Source organism: Acanthisitta chloris, unplaced genomic scaffold, assembly GCF_000695815.1.
Source record: "Acanthisitta chloris isolate BGI_N310 unplaced genomic scaffold, ASM69581v1 scaffold6150, whole genome shotgun sequence".
Classification (NCBI taxonomy): domain Eukaryota; kingdom Metazoa; phylum Chordata; class Aves; order Passeriformes; family Acanthisittidae; genus Acanthisitta; species Acanthisitta chloris.
Window position 1 is genome coordinate 19,120 of NW_008652088.1, and position 18,902 is coordinate 38,021.

Here is an 18,902-nt window from a genome sequence, read left to right on the forward strand (position 1 = left end):
GAGGGACTTGAAAAAGGCAGGTGCCAATGCAAGCAGCTTTGCACTCAAGATGTAACTCTAGGGGTGTGGTTAAAGGTAACTTCTATCTCATACTTCAGCAGATACTTGGCCAATTAGAAATACCTGCACTGGACAAAACACATTGTAAAGATTAGGTGAAACGATCTGAAATTATATCATCTAGATATATAAATATCAGCTTGTTGAGTCTGTTTTCTGAATTCTTCTAAATAATAGTAACTGTCCTAACAAAGTGTTACAATACAGATCTGCTAGCATTCTCATCCTACGTTTCCTTCTAAACGTAAATGTTTAAGAAATTGAAAGGAATAAACAGAGAAGCTGAAGAGGGAATGGAGATAACTGCTGCAGTGAAGGAGCCTCAGTAGATGTATCTGGGTCACACATTCAGGGTGCAAAGTGTGAGTGAGTCTTACCACTCCAGTGGCTTACAAGCCTAGCTCTGGTGACTGTGTGACCTTTCCTCCAGCCCAAAGGTATACTACTGCAAGATTGAAGAGCAACAGCATGGAAAAGTACAACCAATGGAAACATCCCCACCACTCCTCAGCTTACTTCCCACCTTACTGGAAGGAGTGCCTTTAGGGGTTTCTTTGGTTGATCTTGGGGCAAGAACCTTCTACTTTGCTTATACTACTGTAAATCCTCATGGCAGTGTTTACCAAGAAATGAGAGCCTCAGTTCATAAACAGAGGAGGACAATACTGTCAGTGGTCAGAACTACCACCACACTCATGAATGTCAGTTCAGAGGTGACAGGCTGAACAAATGAGGACTGAGGGGCAAGTGCAGATGTGGCTGGACTAATGGGAAGAGAGACTTCAAGCAATAATTGAGCGGTTTTTACGAAGACTGGTAGATTAATGGAGAGAAAAGCTACAGAGATCATGAAGTCATCAAGGATAGTGCAGGAAGGATTTGAGTCATGATCAGCATGTTACTGAGTAAGCCGATGAGCCAGACTTACCACTTCAGCACTGCCTACAGGTAAATTAGCAGACATCCAGAGGCAACAAGGCTCCCAACAAGCAAAAGATGCAGTTCAGGTACTTCTGAATTTTCCAGAAACACAAAACAGGCCAAGGTTTTTAGAGTATTTCATTATTTAAAACTTTGTAACAGCGAAATAGGACTAAGAAATGTGAACTGGCAATTATATAGTTAAAATCTATTCTAGTAACCACTTGAGACAAGTGTCTGTCTAAAAACAGGATGAATGTTGGATGTTTGTGTGCAGCAACATTACTTTGATTTTTTAGTAGAGGCATGAAGGGGAATGACTCAGTCTCCTCAAGTCCCCACCCATCCTTTGGCTCTGGCTACAGAGCAGTTTAAATTTTGTAGTAGGTACAGGATCCCAGAGCAACAGCCCTGACTAGCTGCTAGCTCTGCCTGTGTCAGGACACCCACGTCCAGTCTCACCCTGCTGCTGATGCTTCAGCCTGAGCACGTGCCTTCCAAATATATTCTGCTCAGGCGTTTTTGCCTGGCTTTGCTCAGGAAACTTGCTTCAGGATTCCAGCCAGATTTTAGAGATGCTTTTAAGATAGATTGGTAATCTGAAAAAGGTTCAGAGGGCCTTATCTATCTATATCTACCTACCTATCTATCTACCTATCTTGAAGTTAGCTAGCAACTCTGGGAAAACATTACTTTTGTGCCAAAGACCATGCAAAGCATCTGTTCAGTACTTATGTACTTACCTGTGCATATTTTTGAGCTTAACAGGTGGAACAGCTTTCCCCCTCACCTCAATACTCTGCTAATACCTATTACTTATATTAGAAAGCCTTTGTTCATGAAATATATTCATATTTTAATAATTCTGTTAGCAAAAATCATTGAGTTATAATGATGACATGACTGAAATGACAATCCTTCGACGGCAACTTGAAATATTCATGCATTAACAGTAGGATTTGCCTCCAAATTAGAGACCAAAATTAGCAGGCACTAAAGTGCATCACTTTACTGTGATGAAGTGCATTACTTTACTGAACTGAAACTGTTCTCTTGCTTATAAAAAAAAATAAAAATCTTAATTTTCTTGAAAAACAATCCACAGAATCACTGATGCAGTGAGTGAGTTCTGAAGATCACCTACTCCAACCTCACCTGCCTGAAGGTTTTGGGCAGATTACTCAGGGACATTCATAGATGAGTTCTGAGTGTCTCTGAGGATGGAAACTAATAATAATAACTAGAATTGTGTTTCTGTGTTCCCAAGTGATGGTATAACCCTACTGACTGAACTCTTTCTGTTCGGGTACAGGAACACATAATGCTATGACAGTAAACTGACAGGTTCAAGAAACAGTGATATAAAATAAGTATTAATTGCTAAATGGCAAAGACCAACTGGGATATTTTTCTGAACTTTCAGAAACTGGCCACCAGATCTGTGGTCTATTGACTGCAGTCTGTGGACTGACTTCAGTTTTTAATTTAATTTATAAACTCCAGCAACTGAGTTTGACTTAGCTGTGAAGAAAAAATAGAACAAGGCAAAAAAAACAAGAAAAAAAGAAAAGAACAAAATAAAAAAAGAACAGGAAGAGCTCCTTACCTATCTTTTTTCTTGTTCAAAACCAGAAGATTGTGCATTATCCATGATGTTAAGGTGGATTTGTCTGAGAAGTAACACTAGGTTTTTAATTTGTATGAAACCATGTTTAATTCTGCACCACTTTCTCATATATAGTTTTCACACAGTTCTCTAATAATCTCTATTAACCCCTCACCTTATGAGTCACTCAATTAATGTGCCTGTTTCATTTCTTTGCTGCCTTTTCAAATCACCAATTAAATGCTCAAGCATCAATAGTTAATAGCCCATGTAATGATTACACCTGGCACTAATACAATTCTTCAAGTTAGAAACTGATCAACTGAACAGCAAGAATTACTTTAGTGGCTGTAACCAATAAGAAAACATTTGCAAAACACAGAGGCAAATATAATTCAATTTAGAATAATCCATCCTAAACCCTGACCACTGAGTTTTCAAATTCTAGTTTCACAGATTTTTACACAAAGCTTAGAATTATATCCAGATACACATTTTTTTTTTGGTGGGGGGAAGTGGGAACTCAAATATACATGGTTTATATAAAGGAATTTGGGCCTCCACAGCATGATGCCAAGGACAAGTACTGCTACAGATACAAAGCAAGCTGGTATAAGCAAATTTTTCTCTAAAACATTATAGCAACTCAAAAATGGTTCTTATGATGGAAGATGCTGCAGCATTATTTGTTTGACCAGTCTTAAAATCATTAAATTATCTGGTTAACATTTTGTTTAATCATTAAGCAGAATACTATGGCAAAATCATTACCTGTATTTACTTCTTTTTATTCTGTTCTTGAGCAGCAACATCTCATTTCATATGCACTGTTCTGAGTAATCCCAACACAGAATGGAAAAACATGTTAGTTGTTTCATTTCAAGATAGTTTTAATCAAGTAATTACAGGAAAAAACCATTTAAACAGTTTTTATGGTGTTATCTGCTATGCCAACTTACAAGGATATGATGTAACAAACCAGTTACAAACTTAAAGACATATTTACATTATATACTCAAAGCAACAGGCTACATTCATAAAGGAAACACCTATGGGATGAGTGAACTAAATTATACATCATTTAATAGGAACAAATAGCAGTTGAGGTTTAATGGAAACAATATACACATGAGGCACTTTGAGGAAATTAGGGTGGAAAGCAAATGGCACCAAGCAAAAGAAGGAAACCCATGTACGGCTTATACTGCAGCTTTGAACATGAAGGCTGCTTCTTCACCAAATGCTTTGATTTCTTTAATCAACCACAACTTTTGCAATTAAGAGAAAGAAACTTTAATGGGGGAAAAATATAACCAAACCCAAACTCAAACAGCCCCCTGCAATACCTCCTTTTATTTATCACTGCACCAAAGGAAGTAGAAGTTTCATCCCCACAGCTGCTGCACTGACGGTTCCATAAGGCATCTTTTTAAAGCTCTTGTTTTGTTGCCAGAATCAGCCACCAACCCTGATCTTCATTTTATTAATATGAACGTATAGCTGTACTGACTGCACACTGTGCTACAAGCTCAGAAAAGATTTAAAGTCTAATTTAAACATTATCCTCCAGGTACACATGAGCAGATCATTCTGAAGAGAACACATCTGAAATGGGAATGTTATATTCCAACATGCACAATTAAGGCATTCTTCAAAATACCTTTGTTTCTCTAAAGGAAACTGCATTGGTTAAGACTGTTTGGAGCACCCCTTCCATAAGCTCTGGAAAGGCATCTGAGTTTTATGCCATCATTTGCTGCTGTGTCCTAAAGTTACAATAATAATTGTAGATTATTATCAAATATTGCTTTAACTGTGCACACAGCTGTAGTTATACCCTTCACAGAAACTGAATTGCATATGCAAGATCACAGACCCACCTGTGCATACTCAAAACTTGATTTCTATCACAAACCAAAAGGCCAGATTCTCTCTGCATGAACACCAAAATTCCATCACTTTTCTGTGGGAAGAACTTCAAGAGAGGAAATAAATATTTCTTATAAACCCAACGACAATCAAAATAATTTTCATCTCATTCCTGATTTTTATGCTCCAGTGTAATAGGCCATTGTAACTATATTAACACCTAACAAAAAATATAGTTAAAGGATTTTTACTTTCCATCAGTATTAATAATGAAACTTAAGAAGCATGATGAGATAGAGAACATAGTACGAGTCCAAATTACCACTCTGCCAATTCATAACTAAAGCATAAAATAGTGTTGTACCTCAGGTGCACCGAGAGCCAGTTAAACGCCCATCACAGCCCGAGCCTGAGCGCCGCTGCTTTCCCGCAGTAGATGGTGCTCGAGTGCTGCTGTAATTCTAACGTCTTCCCTCACTTTCCAGGGGAAATGGTTAATTTTCACGGTAACCGAGGCTTTCAACAAGCTGAGGGACTTAATATTCAGTGACGGTTTCCAAAGGTTCAGGTCCCCTCCAAGCGACACAAAGCTCTGCTACTACATGTCTGAGAAACTACAGTTCTGACGTTAAGGGCTAAAGGAGAAGTATAGATTGGGGAAGAAATTTCTCGTTTTCCAAATCCTTAAGAAAGTTTTTCAGAAGAGATAGAATAAATGTTATATGCTGCCAAAACCAAAAGATGCACAGATGCAACAACCACGTTCTGGGTTTGCTGTACATCCACTTTCCACCACTCATCTCCTAAATGCAACAGTACCCACAAGGATCTGTAACACCAGAAAGAAAAAGTACATGGTGCATGCTACCAAAACCAACCCTTATGTAACCTCGTATCTTTGCATTTGTTTAGTCACTCTCAAACCAGACATGCAGGCTGACACCTGGGCACAAGAAGAAAAAGTGAGCACAGGTCCAATCAGTAACCCTTTTTTTGAAGAATCAAGTCTTCAAAGAGAAAAGCAAAAGGTGAAAACATTTTAGCAGCAAAGTGTTTAAATGCAAGGTGAAAATATTAATGCACACATTCAATAAAAATTTTAAACCATATATGTTTATGTAAAATACACAACAGGACCAGGAGTTTCACTATGTTGTATAGTGCTCAGAGGAAACTGTTAAACTAATTTCTTTCTGAAGTATATACACAATGTGATTACATAGCATTTTCCTATACAGCCAGCAAGTTCTTTTCTTAAGTTGTTCATACCTCTCTCCACCTTGAATTAGGAATCTAGCACTTACAAATAATAAATTCTTCTCATTCACTAGAAAACCACCATTTTTTAAAATGAAAATTGTTTTGAAAGTTAACAGTCTATTCTTATTCTAGTCAACCAGGTTTAGCTGAAAATGTGTGAAGCATGAAAACCAATCAGAGTAGCAGTTTCAAATATATAAACAGTAAAAACCAAGACTGCTGCTACTGTGTCATATTCTTGGACTTAAGTCATCCAATCAACTCTTAAAACTAGAAGCTCTTCTGTAACTTCCACACTTATCAAGATATTTGTCTTTTTTTTCAATGTGAAATAATACTTTGAGATGATCTATATACACAAGGTGGTCAATTCAAGTTGTAATATAAATATAAATGTTTTCTTTTAAAAAGTATGTTACAGACAAAGTTATATACATTTGTTCATTTTACTTCTGGGCTACAAAGGAAAATTAAGGGGACTGATATATGCAGAAAATAAATTACACAAAATGTACTAAAGAAATGCATAGAATTGAGAAAAGTAAGTAATGTACACCTTTTAAAATAATTAATTTCTTTGTTTAGTAACAGGGGTATATTGAGGACAGTCTGTCCCACTCCAGCCAAGATATCAAATAGACACCTTCACCAATGAATTATTACTCATTTTAGTGTTTTACATGTCTTTAACGAGAAGTAAATATTTCTTGCTACATATAACAGACCAAAGCATGAAATGTTTTTAAAATCTCTCTATGGGTTAATTGGTTAATTCTTACCTGAAAGTTAAAGACTTTCAAAGCAAGTAAGTCTAGACCCATAACATCATACACTGTGCATACACATACATACACACACTCTCTCGCTCTCCACACACCACCCCCCACCACCAAATTTCCCCAATTAAGAACTTCACTCAATTTTGCCTGGGCTGTAATTTATTTGTCAAACTAAGTCTTTTGTTGTTGTTTTTGAACAAAACACAGTACTTTTGTTCTTGCCCGTTCAAGTAAGAAAAAGTTGTGGTTCAAAATAATGAAAACAATTTCACTTTTGTTATTAATCTTTTGTTTTAATCATAGTACTTGATAAACAGCTGAACAGGATCCTAGTTTAACAGAAGGATAAACAAGAACACTGATGACAATTTGTTACAACTGCCTTAATGTACCTTTTGCTTAATGAACATCTGCATATGCAAGAAAGTATTTTTGGAGGACACCCCAAAAGAAAACAACTTGCTGGTTGAACAACAGAAACAATGTCCTTTTTTCTATTATGTTGAAATCAAAGTCATTTATATATAAAAATAAATGTTATGTTCTAACAAGAACATTTTAGACAATTACATCTGTGCTTAACAAAAAAATATTGGTCACTCAAGACTAGAATAATTAATATTTTAAAGGTTTTTAGATTATCAGAATGTATGGATGCAACTCAACACAAACTGTAGCTGAAGGGAACCAGGACTGAAAATATCAATTTGTCCATCTGGAATAAAAATGCAACTAAATTAACTAATAAAATATTTAAAATATGACCATGGAATGTGACAGTAGATATGGTCCATACCTACTATATTGGAGGGAAGGAAAGTTTAACATGTAATAATTCGTACCTTACACATTTAGTTAAATATAAACATTTGTTATTTATACATAAAGTCGTTTCCGAAAAACTATTAATAAGTGATTTAGTTGCACTTAAAATCAGTTTCATTTCTCATTTGTCGAGTATTAACTTTTCTTAATCTTAAATCAGCTGTCACTAGTGCACTTTTAGTTAAAATTTCCCCTCAGGTAAGTTTTAATCCTTTTAAAAGAGCCCCCTCACCTAAACCATGAATGTACAAAGTGGCAAAAGTTAATCCCTTTTAGTATAATCATAGTTTATATACTCATTTTATAGCCAATAATAAGAACAGGCTTTCCATTGCAAAATCTCCTTCACAACTCGCTACAAACACCACGCACTCAAAGGAAATAGTTAGGCGTGGCTAGCACTTGTAAAATGCCAAGGTCTGACAAGTCTTGTTGCTTCCTCCACATCAAGCATCTCTTACGCGAAAGAAGATTCCCTTCAGCTTGCCAAAAAGCTTCCACAAATCCAAGTTAGATGCTTTCTGGAAACAAAGATTTTTCAGCTCTGTTTGGCACAAGACTGATTCATCCCGCAGCTTTATGCTTTCCTCCACAGCACCCACACACCTCACCACAGTGATGGCATGCTCTCAAGGGGAGGTAGCAGCACATACATGGAGCAATGAATGAGAGTGCCACCAGTGCTAACCAGCGTAAGCAGAACTTGTCATCACTAGTGTCACACGAGCAAGGATCAGAGAAATCTCCTTCAGAGTCTGACATGCAGTGATACAGCATGCTCTCTGCACAAAGCATGCAACTAACTTGGTAGATACATCTTTTAATAGGATCTGGCGCATCTTGACATTTTCCTCTGCCATTATCTTCATGATTAAACCTTTCCTGGCAGTATATACAGCGGGAACGCTCACCATCCTCTTTTCTTCTTTTAGAGTTTTTAGATTTTGATGAGGAAGGCTGAGTTTTGAATACCACAGAACTCTTGGAGTCTTTCAGGGAATTCAACTTAGTTCCATCCCCACATGGGTATAAATAGTCAGATTTTTTACTGTCTGATTTAGAAAATGGTATATTTGAGTCTGCGTCATCCCTCTCCAGGTCGTTCTTCCACATGTCAGGATGCCTGTAGTCTGCATAACGACGTATCAAAATGTCACGAGGGTTTATTCTAACAATTTCATCTTCATCCTGAAAACTAACGTGTCTCATAGACTTCGGTGCGACCTGAAATGGCAAAGTGAGGTAAGTTTACTTCAGCGAAGTCCCAAATTTACGTCTACCTAAAATGTAAAACTTAGATTAGAAAATTAAAGCCCAAGATTTACTTTCCTTGCTGCTTGAGGATAAAAAGCTCAGCTTGTTTTCTTACTACTACTATTTACAGACTTTCCCACAATAACGAGTCTTTTTATGATATTAGGACCATGAGCTTTAGTATTCTTTCCTCACCTTTTAGTATCTCATAAGAGCTTTGGATATTTTGGTATTCACATAGAAGTTGATGCTGCTCTTTGAATTATGCTCAAAATTATGGTGTTAACATCTTACAGGGGAAACTAATGCCACATATCACCTTAGGTGAACATGCCAATTTCATGCCAGTGATGTTCCATCGCTTTAGGACTAACTGCCTGATACATTCACTTTGAGTTACTTGTGCTATCCAGGAGAAGCTTTCATTTATTCATGTTCTAAGTTTTCAGACTCTCTCCAATCAGTAACAAGGTTACATACTCTCAAAGCTGTATTCTGGATAAGGATCTTGGCATATGAAGAATAGTATTCAGTATGACAATCAATCAATAACAGCAGCTTCTAAACACCTCTCCCCATAGCTAATATACAGTACTTAAATTGATTAGTTTAGGACACCAGCAGAACACCTAAGTACTTCTTAAATTCTCAGCTTGTAATGCACTGACCATAATTCAATACCTTTTACATCAAGAAGCAAGTAAGAAGAAACATGCTAAAACATGTACAAAACAAACAGCAGAGAGATATGGTCGAGTTCTTGTTTACTCTGCCTTACAATGAAAGGGCACAGAAAAGTTCTCAAAGGTGGCAAAATTCATAGACTCATCTGAACTGAAATACTGCGGATCTTATATCTAAGTGTAAGTTAGTGAACTGCTACTAAATGCTACTCAAATCCTATTACAAGTGACTTTCAAGAACACGTGCAAGTAATGACAGGATAAAAATTTAGCACATGTATGGAAGGAGTTCCTGAAAACAGCAGACAGTGCAGCAAAAAAGCAAAAGTCTCAGTATGTCCCAGTATTCCTACCTTACAGATGGGCAACTATTTTCCTACAGTATAGGGCTAGTATAATCAGAGCCAGATTATAAGTGCGCTTCAAGTCAAATTCCACCTTTTCCTCCTGTCAAGTGTACACAGCCTGTAAACGATCTCACAGGAAAGACAAAAAACCTCCTCCACTCCCTAACCTCTTAGCCTCAAAAATTCTTCCAGAATGATGAATTATCTGGGAATGCATCTTCGGTATCAGTATTGTTTACCTTATTAGTGCTCAAATTAATGAGAATTAATGTGTCATCATTCTCTAGTTGAGGACAGGAGTTGAACCGCATGTTCCTAATCTGTTGCAGTGTGTAACAACAAAATACTGAAGATGATGTTTTAAGTTAACACACTTCTATTTCACTGTACACGTCTATGTTCCTACTATGCTGAAGTCTGCATGCCCTAGTTTTGGGGTAAGAGACAGAGGAGGGAAACAGGAAGGCAGCTGAAAAAGAGGAAGGAAGAGCTTCTTAAAATATGCCATCTTCTGATTATGTAAGAATATCTGTAGCCTGCTCTAACCATCACTTCCCTGCTCAACAATCCTTGTGTGCTAAGTACAGAGCTGCACTGCCCTGGGACTTTCAACTGGAGTATGCTAATAAGAATATTCTTGGCTCTAAGCCATACAGTTGGACCTTCACAATGTCTCAAGGATACAGGGAGAAGAAAGGTTATATCCTACTCAGCTAACACTGCTGCTCTTCCATACTTTCCCAGGCTACTATGCAAGCCGTTAGGCTTCCCCTTTACTTATAAAAGCAGAGGGCTTCTCAACTCTATTCTCTTTGCAAATGAGGAAAAGTCTATTGTTTAGCATCAATAACTAGCTGTGGCTAACTGGCTTCTTTGAACACTTAATAGCATAAATTTATTTAAAGAAAAAGCAGCAACATTCCTTATGTTACAGGCAACAGGCATAAAGGATCCTTACCCCACTGTCCACACAGAATATTATGCACGCATTGAAGACATTACATAAAACCCATTGTTTCAAAGGAAAAAAACCTAAACCCTCAAACTACAAAAACTACCCTCAACCTCCTAATCCCCAGAAAGCTAATAGCCATTAAAGATGGTTACAAATACTAAGAACCGTAAAATCTGACCTCTCCTCAGCCTTTTAATTTTAAGGCTTTTAATTTTTTTGAGCAGAACATCCCACATACATAGAAATCTTTTTTTTTAAGTTCGCAGCCCAACACCTAAAAATGCTTAAGGACTGACATGTTAGAAACAAAGCACTACTACACTCTTTATGCAACTGATATTAAGAAATATTTTTTTAAGAAAGCAAGTGGGAAATGCTGAAAGACAAGCAAACTGGAAAAATGTTGGAAAAGCTTTATTTATATTAAGTGCTTGCTCACTGGATGTTTAATGGGACCTATAGCAACACATGAAGTACACAAAAACTTAAAACCAATATACAATCCAAATTCAGTTAGGTACAAATACCAGCAAAATTCAGTGTGAATAATGCACACAGTCCTCTAAATGTTCAACATTAAAACTCAGTACAAACACCATCTCTGTGTAACAGCTGAAGGAGGAATATTATGAGGAAGAATATTACAGCAAACTGAAATTCCACAGAGAATCTGATTATGAACATGCTTAGCCAACTGGAAATTAAGCAAAAATTTTTTGTTGACACAATTGAACTCACAAGTACTGCACCTTACTTGAAGGGGTGCACCTTTAAACAAGGCACGGTCACTTGCTTGGTACTGGAGTCTTTGCTGGTTTCTCTCAAACAGATACACATGACTTTGCTCAGCTTGCAACCCCACAATATGAGGACACCAACAGCTGAATATATCATCACAAAGTACTAAATTTAAAGTTAAAAACACATCTGTGTATCAGAAGCTGAAGAACTGAGGGACTTGAGGATTTTTTACGAACAGTCAAAGTATTACAGGTAAAAATCAGAATTGTCATTAATCACTCTAGTTTGAGCGGGTACGTCTTGGCCTATTCAACTTATAAGCAGAGTTAAGAGTGTTCAAACTTATTTATACAAAACTGAAACACAATAGGTAATTAGTTCATGATCTGCCATGCCACCTGGTCACATGCATTGAGTTTAGCAGAGACAGTGCAGTCTATGTACATGTGAGGTTCTGGTGACTTGCCTGTATTCTTAATGTGTGTACCACAAGACCAGCAAAAAGCAGGGAGTGTGGGTTACAGGCAGTGCTATAATGTGGGAAAATTATTTTAAAGAATATCTACCTAAATTTTCATGGATTCTCCCATAACTTCAGTTCTCAAGAACTGAATTCTAGCACTGTCATTTTAAAGAAACTCCTACTTAATTTCTATCAGACACACACAGACTAGCCAGTATACCACATCTTAAATTACCATTTTCTCAGTAGCCGATTTTATACATGCTCTTAAAACATACAGGTATTTTAAGCTACTGTACATTTTTTTTACAACTTGGTGAAGACAAAGCACATGCATCACTGTTTACTGTAGCTATTAAATGTTAATCACCCATCCATTCTTTTCTAAAAAATATTTACAATTTCCTTTGCAAGTAAATGGGAAGAGGGAAAAGATGTACCTCTTGATGGACAGAACAAACAAAAAAATGGTGTGACTTACACAAAGAGATCATTGAAGCGGATCGGTGATTAAAAATCAGAAGTTCCTAACTTTAAGCTCTTTTGTTAAGTTTTTCAGATAACACAATTTGCTCCTTTTGCCAATAAAGCAGCTTAAGAGGAGCTGATACAGGACTTTAATACAATCTTTGTCTGCAAAAACGACGAAGTGTATGAAAAAGCTTTATTTCACAGAGCAAAAATATCTTCTGATGAAGTGTTCAAAACTACTTGAACTTGCATTCTGCTTTGACTTCTACTATTCAGCTTATTCTAAAAGCTGTGTTTGCCTCTGGATATAAGACTCTAAAATTACTTATTATCCAACTCACTGTTAAGTCTACTTCTACAGTCTACAAAACCTGACAGTTCTTCAAGTTTTAGAAATAAGCAAAATGTATAGTGTTAAAGGAAAAGCTGTAACATTGCCTTTCCAATTTACTGTTGTATAAATATGACCTCATACATAACTGATATACTGTTTTCCTTTCTGCACCAAAATATTTTAAAGAGGCAGTTAGGAAGCATAAGCAATGTTTCACTAAAAATATTTAGCAGAAGTGCCCTATTGCAGGGCATCCAAGATACCAAGTTTAAAAATACTGTTCAATATATCTAATCAAAACACTATTAGTATACACGTAACTGAGATTAAGCTCTTAGCCAATTAACATTTTCTGAAAAATTTTAAACAGCTTTTCAAGACTGCAGATACTGAAGGTTGTAATACAAGAACTGACATCAAAGAAAGTAAAGATTTATTCATATAGTCTGGTGCACTACAAACATAGGTAAATACCTTCACAAAGCTCCACCTCTGCCATAATGCTCTAATATTTTAGCTGCAAAGCTCATATTGATCATTTCAAGAAGTTGAGAGTATAATACCACATACGGAGACTTAGAACGAAGTACTTTCTTATCAGAAACAACCTACTGTACCATTAATACAGCAATCAAAGTAAGAACAGCCTCTTTTATGTGTATTCTTACCTGGTTAGGTTGGCTAGGAAAACAGGCTCTCCTGGTGTTGAAATCCTCAAATGCTGAAGGCCTTAAATTCGCACTGTTGTAAGTTTCACTGGTTACTACAGTTTCGTGTTGGAAAAGGTGATCTTTCATTAATGAACCTGATGTATTTTCTTGAGCAGTCTAGAATACATAAAAAGTCCCTTGAAATGATTTTGCATTTATATAAAAACCACACCGAACCCATCAAGTTCATATATAAATGCGTTAATTTTCTAGATAATGTGTTAGAGGCATCTATAAACACAAGTATTATTAAATGCACATTTTTACAGCATGAAGAAATAGGCACATATTTTCTTTACTACAAGTCAGCCTTGGTAAATACAGAGTTCCTTCCCTGCAGAGGGTACACAACTTGGGCACGTGCCTTTGAAACTCAGTTGCCAAATCAGACTTCTTTAAGGAAGGAGAGATCAGCCCAGTCTCTGAGATTATGCTGTCTCTAACCACCCATGAGGCTGCCAGTATTTACAAAAATACAACTGGAGAAACAAAATATCTGATACTAATAAGGCAAAAGCTACTCAGACCTATTAATAAATTAAAAGCAAGATCAGCTGGAAAGGAAGAGAAAGTCAGTTTTAACATAAATTGGCCCAATTAAAATATCTAATTACAGCAAGTATATATTAAACAACTAATGACTGCCTTTTTGAAATTAAGGTTATATCAGGCAATTTTATATGAAAGTGAGACTATGCGGCAATATATAATGAGATATCTGCAGGACCTGTGCCATTCAGATTAAGGAAGAAGTATGTTTGGCTTGTGAGAAGATACAATTTCTGAAATGAATAGAAAAACAATCAGTTCTCATTCTTTAAGCTTAACTGACCAGGATATACTTAGGATACAGCAGAACACTTTGATACTAATCCCACTGGGCTGCCAAAAATGTACTGTACAATGTTTTGTTTTTATTAAGAGACACTGTAAAGTTAACTGGTTGTCATCATCTGATAGCACTGAGAAAATTCTAGCATCATCCAGCTTCCAGCAATGAGGATGTTTCAGCTTTAGTATAAGTATTTTTATACATCAAGAAAACATTAAGGGGAAAAGAATTAAAATACTGCAGAAAACTACTGAGGCAGAGGCAAACCTGTAATTTTGGCAGATTAACACTGAATCATTAGTTTTCATTTATCAAAATACTTAAGGAATTTATTCCAGGATTATATTAGCACCTCATGTACATACGATCCTAATGTATCAAGTTCTAAGACATCTAGATAAAGTGGGGGTAGCTGGTCTGTAGTTGATTTTTAAGAGAAAGAAATTCATCACATCACTAAGAATTTATGGATTGTTCAGAAGCACTGAGTGGAAAAAAGATTATATTTTAATATATCTCTCTCTATAAAATTATATTTGTAATTATCAGCTTAATTAATACTGGAGAGCATACATCCCAAGAAAAGCAACAGCTCACTCAACCAGGTTAAAGTTCCCCTGAAGAATTTTGAAGACAGGCAAAGCTACAGAAAGATGTACTTTTTGCAGATCCTTAAGCATGACAACACCACTAAGCAACTGACCCTGTTATTGTCAAAATTAAATTTTCTGGTCCAACATTGCTTGGATAGGAGTATAAAAGAAATGTTGAAATGACTAGCAACCATCAGACTTCACAGATGTATACTTATTTTAAGAGGAAAAAGCATCAAATAGAATCAATATCAAACATCTTCCAAGCAGGAAGTACTCCTGCCAGTAGATTGCCCAATGACATAAAAAGCTTCCAAAACAGTGCTTCAAACCACAGAAGAGCTGCATTAAGCACGAGGAAGAAATGCCTACAACTAATTTTGGTTTCAGCAATGTTATAAAAGCTTACAAGCAGAAAATATTTAAACTAGGCAAACACTTAACAGCTAGAAGCCATTTTACAGAAACCACAGTGATAAGCACCTCCTACCCCCTTTAAGCACCTCCCTCTGTTATTACCAATTTCAGTGGTCTAGGGAGAAGGGAGCAAGCAGTAAAAACTACTCCTTCCCTCCCCTCCCAGGGGAAAAACACATACTATCTATAAGCCAGTCTTTATACCTGGATGACACTTGCAACAGCCTGCTTTATTTCCTGTCTCTGCAGGTAATTCACACCTTTTTTTTTTTTTTTTTTTGCCAGAAATAAACTATCTACACTACAGAGCAAAAAGGCACATGCACGTGCTCACACATGCTGCTCTCGGCAGTCAAGACAGGCTCCACCTAATGAAGGACACAGACACTGATCATCTATTACGCGGCTAACTCGCAGTGCCAGACAATGATGTATGAAAAACAAACTTTAATCTTAAAGGAAACCTTTGTGCCCTATACACAGAAATTATCAAAGAATGCTTTTAGAAAATCCCACCAGACACCACAATTCAAGCCAACTGACTTCAAGGACAAATTTGGGGGTGGCAGGAGACAGAGAAAGGCATCTGACCTTTTGTAAGGCACGAGCTCACGAGAGCCTCTGGGAAAGCAAATGCTCAGCTTACCAACCCAGGCACTACAGGTAAGCAAACACAGCCTAAGTTCTGATATTTATGAAAAATGAGGAGCTATCTGGTCACTTATAATCTTCTTTAGACAAGAAATATTCACTGCGCAGAACTACAGAAATGCCACGAGCATTCTGAATTCTGTGTTTTTTAATTAAATGGTAGTTTAGATACAGTCAAACCACATTTATGAGTATCAAAAAAGCTTTTCCTTGGACACTTCCTGCCCCAATGTGATGTTTTCTAACAAGGTCATAAACACCTGAAACCCCACATCTATAATGGAAACACTGACAATCCAAAGGAGGTGGCTCTGGAAACAAAAATGCTATTGTGTTGAAAATGCATTTAAGCAGAAAGCAAACATACGAAGTTTTCCACAAGAACGAAGCCAGTTATATTAAATATACAGAATATCACACACAAACACAGATGCACACATTCCCCTTTTCTACTGTCCAAAGTAACTACACCGCCCACATTCAATATTCTTTAACCACAGCCTGCAAAGTACAGTACTGGCATAGGTTATTCAGTATCATCTGTAACGTAACCTACGCCAGTTTTTAATGCACAACGGAAATCTGTTTTGCTCCCAGCTGCTGGTATAATAATTACTGTCCTATGGTTGCTAAGAGATACTCTGAATTTTTTTCCAAGACTACTAAAACATTTCTGTGAGCACAGGCAAAAGGATGCTGGGTAAAGCAATAAAATGACTCCAGCTGTAGCTCTCCAGCAGAATTCAAAGCCAGATGACAGCTGTAGAGAAAATGAAAACCAGACTGAGCTTCTCTTCTTCAAATTTTCTCTCCTTACTTCTCCCAGTTTGCCAGAGTTAAGTCTGGGAGAGAATTCAACATTGTTCAGCAAACATTGTTAAAAATGTTCTTCTCTAAGTAAGTTTAATGATTACACAGCAGGATGGATGAGAGACCACATTTCCGTTGCATCCCAGTTCTTACATTTATTTCCCATGAGGCCTGAAAATCTGCTGTTTGATGCTAACTAACACAAGAAGCATTTAAATGTTTTTTCCTTCATTTTTCAATTGTGAATAAATGATACAGGTTCAAAAACATCGGAGTAACTTGCTTCTGCTTTCACTATTTCTAAGACTGATGGAGCAACATATTTGGCAAAAACACTATTATAATCAGGTATGTGTTTCCGATATGGGCTGAGATATTACCTAGATTACTCTGAGTATTTTGTACAGTTTAAAGCGAAAAATAAGACATTTGACAAGCCTCTTTCTTCAAAGGCTGTTCTTCCTGAACATAGCACACTATATGTAAAGAGGCTGTTAGGGATACTGGTGAGAGTAACAAGAATACAATTCTTCCTGTTTTTGGAATACTACTCCAATAAAAAAGCTTCATAAACCCAGTATTTTAATACAATATATGATCATATTTATTTTACACTATTAATATGAATTAGCATTAATTTTAGTTCTAGAAACTTAGACCTAGCCAATATATTAACTGCACTAAATATTGCTACTTGTAAGTGTTTTACCATGTAGTATTATCTTCTGCTCCATAAAAACAATACAGCCTGTCAAGGCTAAATGATTTCACATTTCCTTACAAGTCATAGTGTCAAGTTATTTTTGTAAAATAAAACTTCTGCAAACCTTTTATTACAGATAAAATAAATTGAGTGGTCACTAAATAATGCACTTAAGTAGAGGTCACTGAATAGTGTATCTACAAAGAGGCACATGAACCATTAATGTCCTCCTTGCCTGCACCAAAACCACTGAAGGTACAAGTAAGTTTGCAGTCCTTTCCCCTTTGTATTAACAAAAAGCCCAATGTACTTACTTCTGAAAGAACAAGCCAAAGGTTTTTTTTTTCCTGCTTATAATTTATCAGTCTACAGTTTTCTTCTGCCAGTAGTAAGAAACTCAAAAGCATAAATGCACCATTCCTTATTATTTCAAAACTGTTAAAATGTATGGTAGCCTATAAACTACACCAGTATGGCTGAATCAACAAAACTTGAAAGAAATTAAGACTCAATTGCTCTATTTTTGAGTTCTCAAAACCAAAACTTATGCATTTCAATATCCAAAACCCACATAAAAATAATTTTAAATGCATGAGTTCTAGATTTTTGTTTAGATTTACTTTGAAAAAAACCCACCCTGATGTTTATGCTTTTGTTTTAGTTAAGCTAGATGAGTTTAAGAGCAAGAAGTTTAAATTTGGTAAAGGAAAAGAACCTGAGCCAACCTTTTAAAAAAAAGCAAACTGACTTAAACAAGCTGCTCATCTACTACATTCAAAATGCATGGTTTTATACCAAAGCCATCTAAACTTCCTACCAAAACAAATTCCCACTCTGTATTTCCATGTATGTATATATACATTCCCAGGATCCATTTACAAGCATTACAGGAAGTCAGACAGCTCTGGATTAACTCATTTGTGTACTTTGATTTGAAATTAATCTGGTAAGACTAAGGCTTATTTGATGACATAAAAAATTTGCATCTAATAAGTTGGTTACAGAACTAATAATAATGGTAACTATTTAAGCAACCTTTACAAGCAAATATGAAAACTCTTAAGTGACCATATTCTTTTAATACTAGGATTTTAATGCTATTTGTGAACAACAGACCATGTAAAGGAATGATAGTGAAGCTATGTCTTCTTAAAAGGATAAATTTAATCTTCAGTAAAAAGAATGCTGTCTCTGTGAGATTTAAAAAATATAAAGAAAAAAATGTAACCATCTAATGACCCAAGATACAATATAGCAAGCCAAATGCTAGCATAGAAGGCACAAGGTGAGAGTCCAATTTCTGGATTTGCATTGAAGAGATGCACATAGAACTTCTGGATAGTAGTTATTTCTGCTTGCTACATCTATAATATGTGATAATGCTTATTACAAGGAGGCACTGAGGTTTAACAGCAGCACCACTGAGAAGATCAATTGTGATCTTATTTGGATCATTTTATTTGCTCTCTGTAGCACCAAATATAACCAGCCAGTAAAATAACTCATGAAGCATGCTTAGGTTTCTTAATCACTAATCATCTTAATTTAAAAAAATACCACTGTTAACAAAATCTACATACAAACTACACACTGTACTCATCCTTCAAATGTACACTAA

At 36.2% G+C, this 18,902-nt stretch overlaps 1 protein-coding gene across 2 annotated transcripts in view; it reads right to left on the bottom strand.

Annotated features, from left to right (window-relative positions):
- Positions 1-6,767: 6,767 nt before the first annotated feature.
- SPRED1 (sprouty-related, EVH1 domain containing 1) overlaps positions 6,768-18,902 on the bottom strand; it is a 25,249-nt gene continuing 13,114 nt past the window's right edge. Inside the window, exons 5-6 of one of the 2 annotated variants that reach the window (XM_009075832.1) lie at positions 13,237-13,395; positions 6,768-8,544 (exon numbers count right to left, since the gene is read on the bottom strand). In XM_009075832.1, the coding sequence (XP_009074080.1) occupies positions 7,885-8,544; positions 13,237-13,395 (819 nt within the window). In that variant the 3' untranslated portion in view covers positions 6,768-7,884. The remainder of the gene's footprint in view (positions 8,545-13,236; positions 13,396-18,902) is intronic. The other variant, XM_009075824.1, reaches the window with a different exon arrangement.